The 17,766-nt window shown below is 51.8% G+C and overlaps 1 protein-coding gene across 1 annotated transcript in view; it reads left to right on the forward strand.

The window, feature by feature from the left end:
- fndc7b (fibronectin type III domain containing 7b) overlaps positions 1-14,330 on the forward strand; it is a 44,590-nt gene extending 30,260 nt beyond the window's left edge. The window contains exons 42-59 of the mRNA XM_030371744.1: positions 418-467; positions 550-760; positions 1,416-1,673; positions 2,269-2,529; positions 3,085-3,345; positions 3,804-4,064; positions 4,486-4,743; positions 5,994-6,251; positions 6,827-7,081; positions 7,678-7,938; positions 8,595-8,864; positions 9,152-9,412; positions 9,774-10,034; positions 10,349-10,609; positions 10,959-11,249; positions 12,512-12,739; positions 12,941-13,006; positions 13,406-14,330. Coding sequence (XP_030227604.1) covers positions 418-467; positions 550-760; positions 1,416-1,673; positions 2,269-2,529; positions 3,085-3,345; positions 3,804-4,064; positions 4,486-4,743; positions 5,994-6,251; positions 6,827-7,081; positions 7,678-7,938; positions 8,595-8,864; positions 9,152-9,412; positions 9,774-10,034; positions 10,349-10,609; positions 10,959-11,249; positions 12,512-12,739; positions 12,941-13,006; positions 13,406-13,683 — 4,250 coding nt within the window. The 3' untranslated portion in view covers positions 13,684-14,330. The remainder of the gene's footprint in view (positions 1-417; positions 468-549; positions 761-1,415; positions 1,674-2,268; positions 2,530-3,084; positions 3,346-3,803; positions 4,065-4,485; positions 4,744-5,993; positions 6,252-6,826; positions 7,082-7,677; positions 7,939-8,594; positions 8,865-9,151; positions 9,413-9,773; positions 10,035-10,348; positions 10,610-10,958; positions 11,250-12,511; positions 12,740-12,940; positions 13,007-13,405) is intronic.
- The last annotated feature ends 3,436 nt before the right edge of the window (positions 14,331-17,766 follow it).

The raw sequence follows: 17,766 nt of genomic DNA on the forward strand, positions 1-17,766 counted from the left end.
TCTGGACATCGGGCTGGGACATTCATCGGGTTCTGGTTGCGATTTCGATTTTAGCGTCAAACGATCACACAGCTAATATAATCGAGTTTAAACAATATTATATATGTATATATATATTTTTTTTTAACGTTTTATAGAAAGTGCAGAGCAGCTGGATACATAACTGTACATTATTTGAGTTTTGATCATTTTCTGTGACCATTTTGTGTATTTTCAAGTTCTCAGTCACAGATAGTTTTTTGGGAGAGACACACTGAATAAATACATCATGTTTTCAAACTCAAAAATAATCATTTGTTTAGTCATTATTTCAATATTGGCAAAAATAATCGTCATTGTTATTATTTCCACAATCGAGCCGCCCTACTCTGGACACCCCTCTTGAATTAAACACGTCCAAAACGTTGTTCTTTTCAGCGCCCTGCATCCCCACGGGCCTGCAGGCGACCCTGGACTGCTCCGTCAGGGTTGGTGGATTCATTCCGTTCTACGTCTCACCGCGTTGTGGACGCTGTGGAGCAGATGTGTGTAACCACGGCTGTTCCCCAGGTGGCCACGCTGACCTGGGACCGCAGCGAGGGCGCCGTCGTCTACAACGTCACCGCGGAGACCAGCGGCGGCCATGTCCTGAGCGCCGGCACCGCGGGCACAGTGGCGCAGTTCTCCGACCTCCAGTGTGGCCAGACGTACTTCCTGTCCGTACAGGCGGTGGAATCTGTGTGCCGGAGTGTCCGCAGCCCGGCCATCACCCTGGAGTCAGGTAGGAGGAGCCAGACGCCGGGGGTGTGGTCATACAAGGCAACGGCTTGGATATTGGATCAACCATTGCTGATCAAACACATACATTTGTTATTTGCTCCATGATTGTAGTACGTTAAACTGTGTTGGATCGAATGCCTGCTTGGCACCCATCTCTGAGGTGCCTCACGCCCGTGGCCACGCGGGGCAGAGCGTAGGTGAGGTGACCGCGCCGGGTGACATCCTCGGTCCAGCCTGGATGTTTAGGCGCTAGTCATTAAAGGTGACGTGTTACACCACCAGGTGTGAGTGTGATTAGGCGTTACAAGCCGTTCAGAAAATCGGCCCCTTCTGACCTCACAAGTGGGCGTGTCCACCTAGATGTGTGACGGAGAGATGAGCAACGTTTGCCACAGTCCACTGGGTAGGCTGGTAGACCGATCTGTCCAGCACGCATCTAGGTGGACACGCCCACTTGTGATGTCAGAGGAGGCAGATTTTCGAAAACGGCCTGTAGCGGCTAATCACGCTCACACCTTGCGGCATAATGTGTCACCTTTTAAAAGGTTGGGGTAAATCCAGCGCACATTTTAAAGTGTCTGAAAGTACTTCAGCTGTGAATCTTAAAACACTGTGTTTCTAAATGTGTAAAAGTACCTCCCCCCCGCCTCTCGCAGCCCCCTGCCCCCCCACCAACGTCAACAGCTCCATGGACTGCCTCTCCAACATCGCCGTGGTGACGTGGAGCGCGTCGGCCGGGGCCGAGTTCTACACGGCGGCCGTGACGGACTGGCAGGGCGGGGAGACCTGCATGTCCTCCTCGGAGCAGTGCGGCATGCCCAACCTGGACTGTGGGCAGAACTACACCGTCACCGTCACCGCCCTGCGGCAGAACTGCCCCTCGGAGCCCAGCGCCTCGAGCACCCTGCAGTCAGGTAGGGGCGGCACCCCGAGCACCCTGCAGTCAGGTAGGGGCGGCGCCCCGCGGCGCGTCAGCTCGGAGGCTGCTCAGCACTCGGTTAACGCGCGCCGTTACGACGTGTAGGCCAGCTGGTGGAAGCTCCCCCGTGCAAAAATGTTTTTCCCGGTTTCCGTGGTAACGTGGGGACTTACACCGCCGTTCAAGAGATCGGGGTCACCTAGACGATTTCATGTTTTCCCTTGTGTTCAACAGTTCTCAGCTGTGCCAACGTAATTGCACAAGGGTTTTCTAATCATAAATCAGCCTTTCAACACGATGAGCTAAACAATGGACCAGATATTCCATAAAAACTCAACCGTTTCCAGCTACAATAGTCATTTACCGCATTAACAATGTCTGGACTGTATTTCCGATTAATTTACTTTTAATTTACTGCTATCTTCATTGAAAAAAACATTGCTTTCCTTTAAAAAAATAAGGACATTCCTAAGAGGCCCCAAACCTTTGAACTGAGCGGATACATCATGAAGGGTCATGTCCAGCTGCAGTGTTTAACCAATAGATCCAGTCTCCATTCAGACCCTCTCTCTCTGTGTCTCTCTCTGCAGTACCCTGCCTCCCCAGCGGGGTGGACATCGTGATGAACTGCTCCGCCCAGGAGGCTGCAGTGTCCTGGAGCCCCAGCCAGGGGGCGCTGTCCTACGCCGTGTCGGCCATGAGCGCGCTCGGGGAGATGTCGAGGTGCGCCAGCACCGGCCCCGGCTGCACGCTGACCAACCTCACCTGCGGGCAGTCGTACCGCGTCCAGGTGTTGGCCCTGGACAACATCTGCTCCAGCCTTCCCAGCCGGGTGGCCGTGTTCAGCACAGGTAGCCATGGAGAACGGGGACGTGGGATCGGCCGTATCGGCTCACGGCCTCTCGCTACGTTATACACGGTTTATCGCTAGAGAGGAAGGAATTGTTCCTTGGGAAAGGAATTCATGAGTCATTTTGTCTCTGCCTTCTGCAAAATCTTGCAGAAGGCAGAATTAATGAGATTGAGGATCCATCATTAGGCTGCCTCACATGTTCCCCAGGCCCCACACCTGCAGTCAAAGTGACATATTATACCAGCAGGTGTGAGTGTGATTAGCCACTACAAGCCGTTTTAAAAATCGGCCTCTTCTGACATCACTAGTGGGCGTGTCCACCTAGATGTGTGCAGGATAGATCGGTCTACCAGCCTACCCAGTGGGCTGTAGCAAACGTTGCTCATCTATCCGTCATACATCATAGGTGGACACGCCCACCTATGATGTCCGAAGAGGCAGTTTTTCAAAATGGTTTGCTACGGCTAATCACACCCTCACCTGGTGGAGTAACATGTCTCCTTTAAGACAGAGGACCTAACGCCCCGAGTGCCCTGTCTCTCTGTCCGCCCAGAGCCCTGCCGGCCTGTGATCACGTCCACGGTGCTGGACTGCTACACCGACACGGCGCTGGTGGAGTGGACGCGCTCGGGGGGCGCGCTCTCCTACACGACGACGGCGCGCTCGGACGGCAACCACGTGGTCACCTGCACCACCAACTACACCAACTGTGAGCTCGGACCTCTGGAGTGCAGCCAGACGTACACGCTGAGCACCGTGGCCTCGGGCGACACGTGCAACAGCGATGTCAGCGGCAGCGTGCAGCTCCCCTCCGGTAGGCCAGCCAAATTGAATGTATCCATGAGGGAGTGATCCTCCACAGGTGAAACACCTGTTTGTATATCGTGGCTGTTGTCATGGCCGGTAAGGTGCTTTGTACACGAGCCATTTGGATCTCTGGTGAATTGAAAGCGGTTTTGCGATGGCAAAGCAAAGAGGGATGTTTTCTCAGTTTAAACTGAGACAGTTGTACAACTGAGAGATGTATTCAACCGTTGTCAAGATCCCCTCTGGAGGAGGCAATACTTGGATTCCCAAACCTTTGATTCCTATATTATTTAACATGACGTGCAGAGTTATCCAAAGGTACACCACAGTTAGTTCTCCAGCCGTTCTTACAGAGCGGCTCGCATTGGAGCCAGGGTGAACCCTGGGTCTGCCTATTGTCAATGTCGCTCAGAAGGCCGGTTCCATCGGGTGTCGTTCCCTCTCACTCCTCGTCCCCCTCCTCAGTGCCCTGCCCCCCGTCGGCGGTGGTGATGGAGGAGGTCTGCTCGGCCCACATGGCTCACGTGAGGTGGGACCCGGTGGTGGGTGCGGACTCGTACCTGGTGCAGGCCTTTGGCGTCGAGGAGCACTTCGTCCAGTGCGCGAGCGTCTCCGGGGCGTGCACGCTGCGCGACCTGCTGTGTGGCTTCACCTACAACGTCACCGTGCTCGCCGTCAACAGCGTGTGCAACGTGTCTGAGAGCGCCGTCTCCGTGTTGCCGGCAGGTGAGTCTCTGCACAAGAGGGACCGTTCACCGGCTGTCCTGGCCGGTCAATTTGGATTTTAGTAAAACACTTATATTTTTAAATCTCAGTGTTCCACCTAAAAACAGTGGGTTCACTGGCTCTTTAGGTTGACAGGCTCACCTTAAAACCCGCATAATTACTTCTATAAAACAGGCTGCTCACAGGGAGTGTGTTCTCCACACTGCCTGGAGTGGAACTAGCAGTCTGTCAGCAGCAGGGGGGTGAGCAGACAGAGTGTGGAGTCATGACCCGACCTACTCTGCCTCTCATTGGCTGGTACTCGCTGTTACCTTGGATGAGAGGTGGACCCCCCCCCCCCATAACGTGGACGTCCTGTTTGAGTTTTGCCGAAAGGTGAGGAGTTTGTACCCCGATAACCCCGTTGCTCTGCGTGTTCCAGAGCCCTGCGCCCCCAATATGGTGCAGGCCGCCCTGGACTGTGAGTCGGGGGCCGTGGCGGTCTCCTGGGAGGCCAGCCAGGGGGCCCTCTCCTACACCGCGGTCGCCCAGGGCAACGGTTTCCCCGAGCCATGCAACACCACGGGCACCACGTGTCAGTTCAGCGCCCTGCCGTGCGGCCTGTCCTACAGCGTCTTTGTGAGGGCGATCGGCGAGGACTGCAGCAGTGCAGATAGCACGGCGGTGCAGATCGACTCAGGTAGAGTAATGCCCCCCGGAGTTAATATCACCACCGTAATGCCCCCCGTAGTTAATATCACAACCGTAATGCCCCCCGGAGTTAATATCACCACCGTAATGCCCCCTGGAGTTAATATCACCACCGTAATGCCCCCCGGAGTTAATATCACCACCGTAATGCCCCCCGGAGTTAATATCACCACCGTAATGCCCCCAGGAGTGATTATCACCACCGTAATGCCCCCAGGAGTGAACATCACCACTGTAATGCCCCCCGGAGTGATTATCGCCACTGTAATACCCCCTGGAGTGAACATCACCACCGTAATGCCCCCTGGAGTGAACATCACCACTGTAATGCCCCCAGGAGTGATTATCACCACCGTAATGCCCCCAGGAGTGAACCTTACCACTGTAATGCCCCCCGGAGTGATTATCGCCACTGTAATACCCCCTGGAGTGAACATCACCACTGTAATGCCCCCAGGAGTGATTATCACCACCGTAATGCCCCCAGGAGTGAACATCACCACTGTAATGCCCCCAGGAGTGATGATCACCACTGTAATGCCCCCTGGAGTGAACATCACCACTGTAATGCCCCCAGAAGTGAACATCACCACTGTAATGCCCCCCGGAGTGATTATCGCCACTGTAATACCCCCTGGAGTGAACATCACCACTGTAATGCCCCCAGGAGTGATTATCACCACCGTAATGCCCCCAGGAGTGAACATCACCACTGTAATGCCCCCAGGAGTGATGATCACCACTGTAATGCCCCCTGGAGTGAACATCACCACTGTAATGCCCCCAGAAGTGAACATCACCACTGTAATGCCCCCAGGAGTGAATATCACCACTGTAATGCCCCCAGGAGTGAATATCACCACTGTAATGCCCCCCGGAGTGATTATCACCACCGTAATGCCCCCAGGAGTGATTATCACCACCGTAATGCCCCCAGGAGTGATAATCACCACCGTAATGCCCCCTGGAGTGAACATCACCACTGTAATGCCCCCAGAAGTGAATATCACCACTGTAATGCCCCCAGGAGTGATTATCACCACTGTAATGCCCCCTGGAGTGAACATCACCACTGTAATGCCCCCAGGAGTGATGATCACCACTGTAATGCCCCCTGGAGTGAACATCACCACTGTAATGCCCCCTGGAGTGAACATCACCAGCATAACATCTCATGGGACAGTGGCAGAATTCCTTCATTTCATTCACTATTGACTCTTCCCTGTTGGTTGGGCGCAGTACCGTGTGAGCCCCAGCAGGTGGCAGCAGTGATGGAGTGCAGCAATGACACCGGCCTGGTGTCATGGGAACAGGCAGAGGGCGGGCTCCCGTACCAGGTCCGTGCGTTCGGCGCCGACGGCCATGAAGTCGTGTGTAGCAGCGCCGGCGACGGCTGTGAGCTACCCAGCATGCACTGCGGCCAGCTCTACAACCTGACAGTGACGGCGCTGGACGGACAGTGTGACAACGTCAGAGCCAACCTCAACCTGCAGTCTGGTGCGTGAAGTGTGTGCGTGTGCGTGCGCGTGCGCGTGCGTGTGCGTGCGTGTGTGTGTGTGTGTGCGTGTGTGCGCGTGTGCGTGTGTGTGCGTGTATGTGCGTGGTGAATTGCAAGCTCATTGCAAGCGCCCTGCTGAAAGACACAGCAGAATTGCTGTGGTCTTGAAATATCTCCTCCTGACATTAATATTTGTGATGATGTTAACCTAACTTCATCGTCAGGTGCTAATTTTAAAGAATATTTTCCCAAAAAAAAAAGAATTAAACGATTATTCTGATGGTTTTGAAAAGAACATCAGAATTACAGATTTTAATTTCAGAAAGACTAAATGGCATCACATAAAAAGCGTCCCTGATAGATGGATGGATAGATGGAGGATACTTCTTGATCCCCAGGGGGGAAGTCACACACAGCACGCACATACAACATAAACAACATAATCATCAAATAAAATAAAATATCCAAATGGATAATATGGGCGATAAAATATAGGGGGATAAAAAGTGTAAATAAGTGCTTACAGACCACTTACAGACGTTGTAAACCATGTCCCACCCTCCCGCACCCCCAGTTCCCTGCAGGCCCACCAACGTGCGCACCTCGATGCCGCCGTGCCCCTTCACCCAGGCCTCGGTGGCCTGGGAGCACGCCAGGGGGGCTCAGACCTACGCTGTCCAGGCCGGCTGGGGCGTCTCCTGTAACGCCACGACCGCCACCAGCTGCCCGCTGGGGGACCTGCTCTGTGGGCACACGTACAACGTCAGCGTGGTGGCCGCCGACGGCGTCTGCAGCAGCCCGGAGAGCGCGGGGGCTCAGCTCAGCACAGGTACGACTACACCTGAGGAGTCAGACCTGCGTGGTGTGGCGGATCGCGGCCAGCAGGGGGCGGTGTAAGGGCTGGAGAATATTAAAGGTGACATATTAAACCACCAGGTGTGAGTGTGAATAGCTGGTACAACCGTTTTGAAACATGCCTCCTCTGCCCCTTCTCGCACCTGGTGGTATAGTATATCACCTTTAAAAGAGTTAGTGATGGTTAGAACAACACATTTACTCCATTAGAGTTGCGCGTTATAGTGTTTACCCTCATGAACTCAAACGTGTTAGATATTGATTTGGATCTTGGATTGTCTGAATAAAACTCAAATGCTGGCTTTCATGCTTGCACTGAAGTAAATTTTTTGATGAGTTTTTCAGACTTTTCCAGTCTTTTCAGCACGCATAACTCCCATAACTCACACAGGGCGACAGCCAGCTGGTCAGGAGCAGTCAGGACACCCTGACCGCTCCGGGGATCGAACTAGCCCCCTTCCGGTGTCCAGTCGACCGGCTCTACTGTACCTCCAGAGCTCTGCCACTTCCTTATGCTGCCTCCTCTTCTCTTCTCGCCCCCCCCCCCCCCTCACCCCACCCCACCCCCAGCCCCGTGCCCTCCCCAGGACGTGTCTCTGTCCATGGAATGCGAGGCAGGTATCCTGACGGTGTCGTGGGCCCCTGACCCGGACGCAGACGCCTTCGTGGCCACGTTGGTGAGCGACACCTCGGCGCGTCACACCTGCGTCTCCGCCGGGACCGCCTGCTCCGTGGCGGGCCTGCCCTGCGGCCAGCGCTACACCGTCTCCGTGGTGGCGGCGAGGGGGGGCTGCGAGAGCGAGCCCAGCGCCCCCCTGGAGATCTCCTCAGGTACGGCCCGGAGCTCACACCCGATCACCACGGACCTCCGGCACTACAAGTCACCGTCAAACGTTTTCATCTCTTACATTTACATTTCGATTTAGGCCGTTTAGCAGACGCTTTTATCCAAAGCGACTTACAACAAGTACGTTTGCCAGAAGAAACAGAAACAACAATATATGGCTGTCGGTACAGTGAGGACGTTCGTAGAACCGAGTGCCGAGCACTAACTAGGTTAACCCATTCCCTGTATGCTACAAAGACAGCTAGGATAAGATGCTACACACTAAGTACTTTAAAACAGAGGGGCGACAGGGCTTTCGGTGAGGCTGCCCCCCCGCCTTTGGAACAAACTGCCGCCTTTAATTAGTGACGCTCCTTCCGTCACCATTTTTAAATCTAAGCTCAAAACACCTCCTGGCCTATTCCTCCCCTGTCGTGATATGTTGTTTATTTTAATTTTTTTCATGTACTGTCTATGCATGTGGTATGTGTTCTTTTATATGCCTTTTTGCACCATGTACGGCACTTTGGCCAGTGAAAAGTGTTTTAAAATGTGCCTTATAAATACATTTTACTTTACTTACTTACTATAACTGAGTACGACCCACAATAACTGCGTACACTCCCCCCCCCCCCCTCTCTCCCTCTCTGGGGCCCTGCAGCACCGTGCGTGCCCCGGAACCCGGAGGGCCGGCTGGACTGCGTCACCAACTCCGCCTGGGTGTCCTGGGACAACACGGGAGGCGCCCTGCGCTACACGGCGCTGACGGAGGCGCTGACCGGGGACCACAACAGCAGCTGCACCGCCCTGCCGTCCGCCGGCTCCTGCGGCATCCCGCACCTCAAGTGCGGCACGGAGTACGTCTTCCGCGTGGTGGGGGCCAACGACGTCTGCATGGGGGGCTACAGCAACAACTTCACGCTGGAAACAGGTGCCCACCGAACACACAGCCTATGGGCGTCTGTCACGTAAAGGGCACACTTCCAACAGGGTTTGCCGTTTGCGTTTCCTTACGTCTTTGCATACTGTAGCGGGCCAGTGGGTGTGGGGGTTTGCTGCTTGATTAGAAATGGTGCCGTTGAGACCAGGCGTGATAAGGTCCCAGTCTATGATAAAAGTACCGGTAGGTTAATCCTACCTGTGACTGCATGCTAACCGGAGCTGTTGCTAAACGACCATAACCTTTGACCTGCACCATCCCACGTCGCCCCTCCGCAGCCCCGTGCTCGCTGGAGAACATCACGGCCGTCCACGAATGCGGCAGCAACCGGATCCTGGTGAGCTGGGAGAACACGCCGGGCTCGCCGCAGTACGTGGTGACGGCCGAGGGCCCCGACCAGTGGCCCATCTCCTGCAACAGCACCTTCAGCTCCTGCGAGCTGCAGGGCGCCGCCTGCGGCACGCAGTACACCGTCATGGTGTCGGCCTCCTCCGACAAGTGCAGCAGCCTCCGCAGCCCGCCGATGGACGTCACCACGGGTAAGGGGGCTCTGTCCCGCCACGCCCACAGAGAGGGACGCCGGACAGATGCTGGCTCCCGCCGGTCCACTACCTCGTTCTGTTGACTGTTTCGCTTTTGCATCGAGCAGCTGCGCTTCTTCTTCTTATTAATATGTTTCGAGCGAGTCAATTCAGGCTAGAATGGAGAATCCGCAAGGGTTCGGTTTGGCCCCTGAAGCCCGGATCACATCGACGATGAGGAACAGCTGGGAGCTGTTTCCTCGTTGTTATCGATGGGAACCACGTGGTTCGCTTGCTCTCGGGTTGATCCGCCTGCTCCGGTGTGATCCAGCCCTCTGCTCCCCCTCACCCCCCCCTCTCCCGTGCTCCCCCCCCCCAGCGCCCTGTGTTCCCCGGAGCGTGGTGGTGGGCCGGTCCTGCGAGGAGGACGGGGCGGTGGTTTCCTGGTCGCCGTCCCCCATGGTGACCTCCTTCCTGCTGACGGCCACCGGCGCCTCCGGAGACGTGCGGACGTGTGAGACGGCGGATGCCAACTGCACGCTGGCCCGGCTGCCGTGCGGAGAGGCGTACACGGTCAACATCACGGCCAGCGACGGCAACTGCACCAGCGAGCCCAGCGTCGACGTCTTCTTCCAAACAAGTACACGTGTTCTCCTCCCGACGCCGTCACACCGGCTCTGCAGCAGGGCATCAGACCCGTGGGCTTCTACAGTCCAGAGCGCAGCAATTTATAGGATATGTATTCTGAAAGATATCAGATAAAACATATTCAAATGAACTACGATTGACTAGTGACACAGCCGTTATATTAGTAAAGAAACATAGCAAACAGGACATTCAGAATGTGGCCGACCCCTCGGTTAGTAACTTACCTCAGTTTGATCCCGTGGTTTGAGGTGAACTATAGGTCGGTCGGTGGTCTCTGACAGCGTTCTGCCGCCTCTCTGCCCGCAGTGCCGTGCCAGCCCACCCAGCTGTCCGTGGAATACCAGTGTGAGGCCAACGAGTCGGTGGTGTCCTGGACGCCCAGCGAGGGCAGCCTGCAGTACCACCTCTACGCCAGCCCGGAGCTGGGGGGCGCCCCGATGGTGTGCAGCACCCCTCACACGTCCTGCCGCATGGCGCTGGAGTGCGGCAGCGTCTACAACCTGTCTGTGGTGGCGTCGGACGGCCTCTGCAACAGCTCCTTCAGCGCCCCTCTCCGCTTCGGGGCGGGTAAAGAATCCCCCTCCTCCCACCAACGCAGACACACACAACCAATTATTTTTCTTATTAATACATTTGTTTATCACGGTTTAACTCTCTCTGCCATGGGGGACTTGGCCAACATAGCATGCACGCATAAACGCACGCATCAATACACACGCACGCACACACGCACGCACACTGCCCCATCGCACGGCCACATGCACATGTACGTATATATTATTGTATTTTACACTATAATGTATTCAATAAATAATAAACAATGCAACTTTAACTGTTGTATGGGACTTCATAGTGGGTTCCAGTCTGGCCTCAGACCCAAACGGGCAGGGTGTTAACAGGTCTCGCCTCCCCCCAGCCCCCTGCGCCCCAGACAGCGTGAGGGTCCGCGTGCGGCTGATCGACGGCATGCAGTTGGCCATGGCCACCTGGCCGGCCGTGGCGTGCCCCGCCCCGGTGAAGTACCTGGTGTCTCTGGAGGGCCGCATCCAGGACGACCCACGGGCCCGGGTGGACCTGTGGTCCTACCCCACGGACCGGCTGTACTACGAGTTCCCCGTGCCCTGCAGCACGGTCTTCAACCTCACCGTGCGCTCGGTGAACGGGGGCGGGGTCAGCGTGGCCGGCCCGCACTTCCACGGCCTCACGGGTGAGTACGTCGCCGAGCGCTCGACAGACGCGCACGTCTGATTACGTTCGGCCCTCGTTCGTCCGGCTGAAGGGACTCGCTCAGGAGCACGTCGGGTTGGACTGGACCGGGGTGCACAACGCCTACACTATCCCTACACTACACCACCCCTACACTAACCATACACTACACCACCCCTACACTGTCCCTACACTAACCATACACTACACAACCCCTACACTATCCATACACCACACAACCCCTACACTATCCCTACACTACACCACCCCTACACTAACCATACACTACACAACCCCTACACTACCCATACACCACACAACCCCTACACTATCCATACACTACACAACTCCTACACTATCCATACACTACCCATACACTTCACAACCCCTACACTATCCCTACACAACCATTACACTACACAACCATTACACTACCCCTACAATACCCATACACTACACAACCCCTACACTATCCCTACACCACCCCTACACTACACAACCCCTACACCACCGATACACTACACAACCCCTACACTACCCATACACTACACCACCCCTACACTATCCTTAAACTAACCCTACACTAAACAACCCCTACACCACCGATACACTACACAACCCCTACACCATCCCTACACTACCCCTACACTACCCATACACTACACAACCCCTACACTATCCCTACACTATCCTTACACTACACAACCCCTACACTATCCCTACACCACCCCTACACTACACAACCCCTGCACCACCGATACACTACACAACCCCTACACTATCCCTACACCACCCCTACACTACACAACCCCTACACCACCGATACACTACACAACCCCTACACCATCCCTACACTACCCCTACACTACCCATACACTACACAACCCCTACACTATCCCTACACTATCCTTACACTATCCCTACACCACCCCTACACTACACAACCCCTGCACTACACAACCCTAAACTATCCCTACACAACCCCTACACTATCCTTACACTACAAATCCCCTACACTACACATGCACTACAAAACCCCTACCCTACCCGTACACTACAAAACCCCTACCCTACCCGTACACTACACAACCCCTACACTACCCATACACTAAACAACCCCTACACTACCCATACACTACACAACCCCTACCCTACCCATACACTACTCAACCCCTACACTACACATGATGCATGTGGTTCCTGATTGACGTAGACAGGACTTGATGCTCTCACTAACAGAAGCCTCCACCTCCCCCCCACCAGCGCCTTGCCCTCCTGCTGATGTGCGGTACAGCATAGAGTTGTTCGACCGGATCACGGTGGTCTGGGACGAGTCCGTGTTTGCCACGGGGTACACTGTGTACAGCAGTTCGGGGGCGATTTGCAACACCAGCACAGTGTTCTGCCAGTTCCTCGAGGCAGACCCAGACAGCCTGTGGGTGACGGCGAGCAACGCAGTGGGAGAGAGCGAGCCCAGCAGCAACATCACGGGTACACACTGAGAATCTAAAATAACACCACTGCTCTACAACAGGAATAGTGCTAATTATATAAAGAATTCAATAATAAGAATGATTCTATTAATACATTTATTTATATATATATATGTACACACAATGTATGTTTTTAATGGTAGTGGTTTTCCAAAGAGTCCGACGTTCCAATAAATGACTCCTTCCCACCCATCCTCAGGGCCAGTGTTCGTTCGTGGAAGACGGGATCTACGGAGTAATGAGGTGGCAGCCGGGAGTCTGAGCGGTAAGCGTGCACTGAGACAGCTCTCCGTCCCACCCCGTGGAACACACGGGCATCAGAAGGGCTCTCCCTCCCACCCCGTGGAACACACGGGCATCAGAAGGCTCCGTGGTCAACTATACAAATACATAGATTGGAGTCCTCAATGGTCCGATTAGGAGATGAAACTAATGCATTATAATTTCATTTTAATATCATTTATTAACTTAAAGGACAGTACACATTAACCTACATTTCTGTCAATGTGTTAGCGTTAGCCAGCAGGCTCATTTTCAACTGTAGTCCTTTGGCCAGATGTTAAGCTAGGTATTAAGACAAACGTATTTCATTTCAAATTTGAACCCTCCCCCCCCTCCCCTCCTCCCCTCCCCCCCTCTCCCCTCCCACCCTTCCCCGTCCCAGCGCTCAGCACCCCCGGCTCGGTGCGGCTGGAGGCGCGGCCCGCGGCCTCGCTGTACGTGGCGTGGACGGCCGTGCAGGACGCCACCCTGTACACGGTCATCGTGAAGCAGCCCAGCGCCGCGCGGCCCGCCCTGGTCACCACCGTGGACACCGAGTTCACCACGGTGGACGGACTGGAGCCCCTCACCCGCTACTGCGTCACCCTAGCGGCCAAGAACGCCCTCGGCCAGAGCCCCTACTCCACGCCCCAGTGCCTCGCCACCGGGGCTCCAGAATGATGCACCCCCTGACCCCCCCCTCACCCACCCACCCTAGCCCTGTGGACATTGGACTGACGCCAGTGACATGTTTAATGTCTCCCCCGTTTTTACTGGTTGAGAGTAGATGGATGAAAATTAGGAGAAAAACATTGATTGGCAAAAGTATGAATAAGGATAATATTATGGCTTCTTAAAAAGGATTAGTATTTCTTTGAAAACCTAAGGCACCAAAAATAGCTGTTACGGTTTTCTCTTTGTATGGTCTAACTTAATGAGTTAATGAGAAATCAAAGAGTCTTCTTTTTAGCAATAGGTTCTGTTTATTTCCTCATGTAGAATCATTCGGCAATTAGTTCTCTTAAGAAGGTTTTGCTGAAATGATATTTATCGCAAATGGTAATATATTTTTTGACATGGGCAAAAATTATTACTTTCTGTGCATCTTAGTTCTCCAGCTGATTGTTCAATCAAATACTGTACACAGAGTGACAGAAAAGCTAATGAAAGCAAATACATCGGTAATTTATCAAGATTTTTTTTTAAACCATACTGTGTATTATATCTGATGTACTATAATATATATGTATTCTCTCATTTTATGAACAGAGCTGTCTAAATGGCTACCTGGTTGCCTGGAAATAATAAATAAAAAGTCTCTTGCTGCACCTGTTTTATTTATCACTCGCCATGGCAACTGCTTCATGGTTGCTATGACACTGCTACGACACAATCAAACATACATTTCCAGAAGGCTGACGTAGATTAAGTTCTACATTTATATACCGGTAATTGTGCACTATTTACAAAAAAAATCAGATATAGGCTTAAATACTGACGAGGGCGCATACATTGGCAGAACAAAGTCCATCTACTCATGCAACCCTATCAAAAAATGAAGCTATGTGTTTGGAAGCGTATTTGATCTGTAGACCTTCCTATCAAACGATGGAGACTCTGACGTTGTCGGCATGCACTTGTGCAGAAACACTAGGAAGCGCATCATAAACTAGATCGACGACGTAGACCCATATGCCGTGTTCCAATATCCATACTATCCGTACTTGCTAGTTTGAGTACGTAGGGCGTTCCGATTCAGATCCTATAATTTCTCGCTGCGGCTTGTATGACATGGACATCCAAGTGCTGTCACGTAATTCCACTTGCCACCCCCACTGACGTAACTGGCTAATGACTGAAACAACCTAATTGTGATTGCAAAAACATGCGTTTGTGAAATTAGTTTTTGATGGGTCCACTCCTTAAGCCAGGGGTTTCATAATCATCCGGGGCTTAGCCCAGACGGAAAATGAAAAGGCCAAAATGATTTCTATCCTTTATTTTGCATGAACATTTTTTCATAATGCTTCACCTAAATAAACAATGCGCGGTTTCTTATAGCTTAAAATAGCTACCTGACTGCTGTGCTGCTTATCCCCAAATGTCTAAAGTTCCGTTCAAGTTATTTCAGAGTAAAATTAACACAAGTGAGACAGACTTTACACACACACATCTGGTGATAGGATAGGTTAATTCACTTGAGGTGATAAAAAGGTTATGTTTTTAAACTGTTTATTCTCTTGCCAGAAGGACTATCTAGACTAGGCTAGTACCTATAAATAATTATAAATATTTTTACTTTTAGCCTATTTATTTTTTTAACCCAAAAATGATATTCAAGGCTAATTAAACACAGGGTCTATGATTAGGATGTCTGGGTTCAGGGTCTGCGTTCAGGGCCCAATCGACCAGGTAAACACGCGTCCTGCCGTCCTCCGTTCACTCAATACATTCATGATCCAAAATCTCACCGCAGTTGACCTCAGATCTGGTGAACTGGGCTTTTATTTCTTTCACTTCATACGTTTCGACCAATCCTGTTGCTGGAGGCAGTGCAGACAAACTAGACCAGCCCATGAACATATTAAAATGTAAATACAGACATTCATGTATAATTAAGGTGTATGACAGCTCCCTCTGCTGGACAGTCTCACACCAAACTACACTTTCCGTTTGAACCAACGTAGCTATAGTACATTGATGTGAGACGGGTTGGTGGATTGAACGTGTTGTAGCAGCAGAGAATGGCCTGCGGGGCAGTATGTACATTGTTAAATACATGAATAGGCTTGAATTTAGTTGTAATATGGAGGTTTCATATTTTTACAAAATGGATTATGTGAACATTGCTGAATAACAATCATGTATATTAAATGTATTGCAGGAGTTTAGCTTGACATTAACCAAGTTAAAGGACAATTAAATGAACCGCACCAAGCATGTAGAAGTAAATGTGGGATTTTAATATATATATAAACAAAAACACTTGACAGAAGTTGAATACAATTTTGTAAAGGAAAGCAGAGGAAAACATTTCCCAAATGAATCTTTTAAAAATGTCACCACCATTCCAAAAGCAAATGAAGAGGTTTGTGTAAAAGCAGTCCTCCCTGACCAGCTCTGTCCCTGTCTCTAAACCCTAACACTAAACCCTCTGAGGGCAGGAAGACGCGCCTTCAGTGTAAAGGTTCGAACCAGAGAAGGAAGAAGAGGAAGCAGTAGAGTAGTGAAGTAGTGACGTTAGTGACAGACGTGAGGGAAAGGCGTGTGGAAGCACACAGTTACATGTGGGGTCAAGAAGAAGACACCCACTGGAGGTCATTGATCCATCAGCCTCAGACTGCTGAGCTCAGCAGGTCTTCTGGAGGACGATGCTCAGATGAACTGAGGAGACAGGACCAGCAGGATGTCAGGATCAGGGCGGGTTTAGCTCAGGTGTGTCTACCCCCGACCAAACAGGATCAGGTGAGGTTCAGCTTAGGTGTATCTGCCCGGACCAAACAAGGACATTGATTAGGTTCAATATTCAAAAGATGCAACATTATCTGAACCACAGAGAAGTCATTAAGGAGCAGGCAGGCTTTAGGACGCCTTGCTCAAGGACGCATTACTGTATTCTGAGGACTTGAACCGGGCACCATTGGTTTGAGAGTTGAACCCCCAACCCCCTACCTAGTCCACTACGTCCAGATACTGCAAACTTATGAGGAATCCTTGATGGTAGAGTCCTGGTGGTCCTCAGGATTTGCCTTCCAGATATACAGCTTCTCCATCAGTCCTCCAGATTCCTGGTCTGGTTACAAACGTAATTTGTCTCTAATGTTAGGTAACAAACACAGTAGTAGTTGGGCTCTAATGTTAGGTAACAAACACAGTAGTAGTTGGGCTCTAATATTAGGTAACAAACACAGTAGTAGTTTGTCTCTAATGTAAGGTAACAAACACAGGAGTAGTTGGGCTCTAATATCAGGTAACAAACACAGTAGTAGTTTGTCTCTAATGTAAGGTCAAACACAGAAGTAGTTGGGCTCTAATGGCGCGTTACAAAGTAGCAGCTGTAGTTTGTCTGGTAAACAACCACAATAGTATGCCGTAACTTGTACTGGACAAAATAATCCTGCGTTACAACAAGTCCACTCTGTTTATTTTAGGCAAACTTACGAGGATCCTGGTTGGTGGAGTGATGTCGTCCTCCAGAGTCTTGGCTCCTCCATCAGCTCTCCTCAGCCAGTCCTGGTCTGGAACAAACAGCGCGAGTCTGCCCTAAAGTCTGGTAACAAACATGTGGTTTGTCTTATTTTTAAGCCCTTTATTTCCAGTTTGTTTGGTTAATACAAACTTACAACCCTGGTTGGTAGAGTGATGTCATCCTCCAGATTCACGGCTCCCCTACCAGCTCGCCTCCGCTCCAGAAACACGTTCTAGTAAGAAAACACAGCGGTAGTTGGTTAACGCATGTCAAAGTAACAGCTGTATTTTGCCCTTTAAGTAAATTATGTTGTAAATACAAACTTACAAGGAATCCTTGTTGGTCGATTCCTAGTCGTCCTGCACCGTCTCAGCTCCTCCAGCAGCTCTCCTCAGACAGAGTCCTGGTCTGGAACAAACAGCGGAAGTCTTGCTTCAAAATGTGGTAAAACAGATGTAGTCGTCTGGTATATAATGTACTATAACGTATAATGTAGGCCGGTAGTTTGTGGTAGCAGTATTCTACGAGAAGTGGCAGTGAGTGTGATGATCACTTCCGAGTCAAGCACCATCTAC

The sequence above is a fragment of the Gadus morhua genome, chromosome 12 (assembly GCF_902167405.1).
Source record: "Gadus morhua chromosome 12, gadMor3.0, whole genome shotgun sequence".
Lineage (NCBI taxonomy): Eukaryota > Metazoa > Chordata > Actinopteri > Gadiformes > Gadidae > Gadus > Gadus morhua.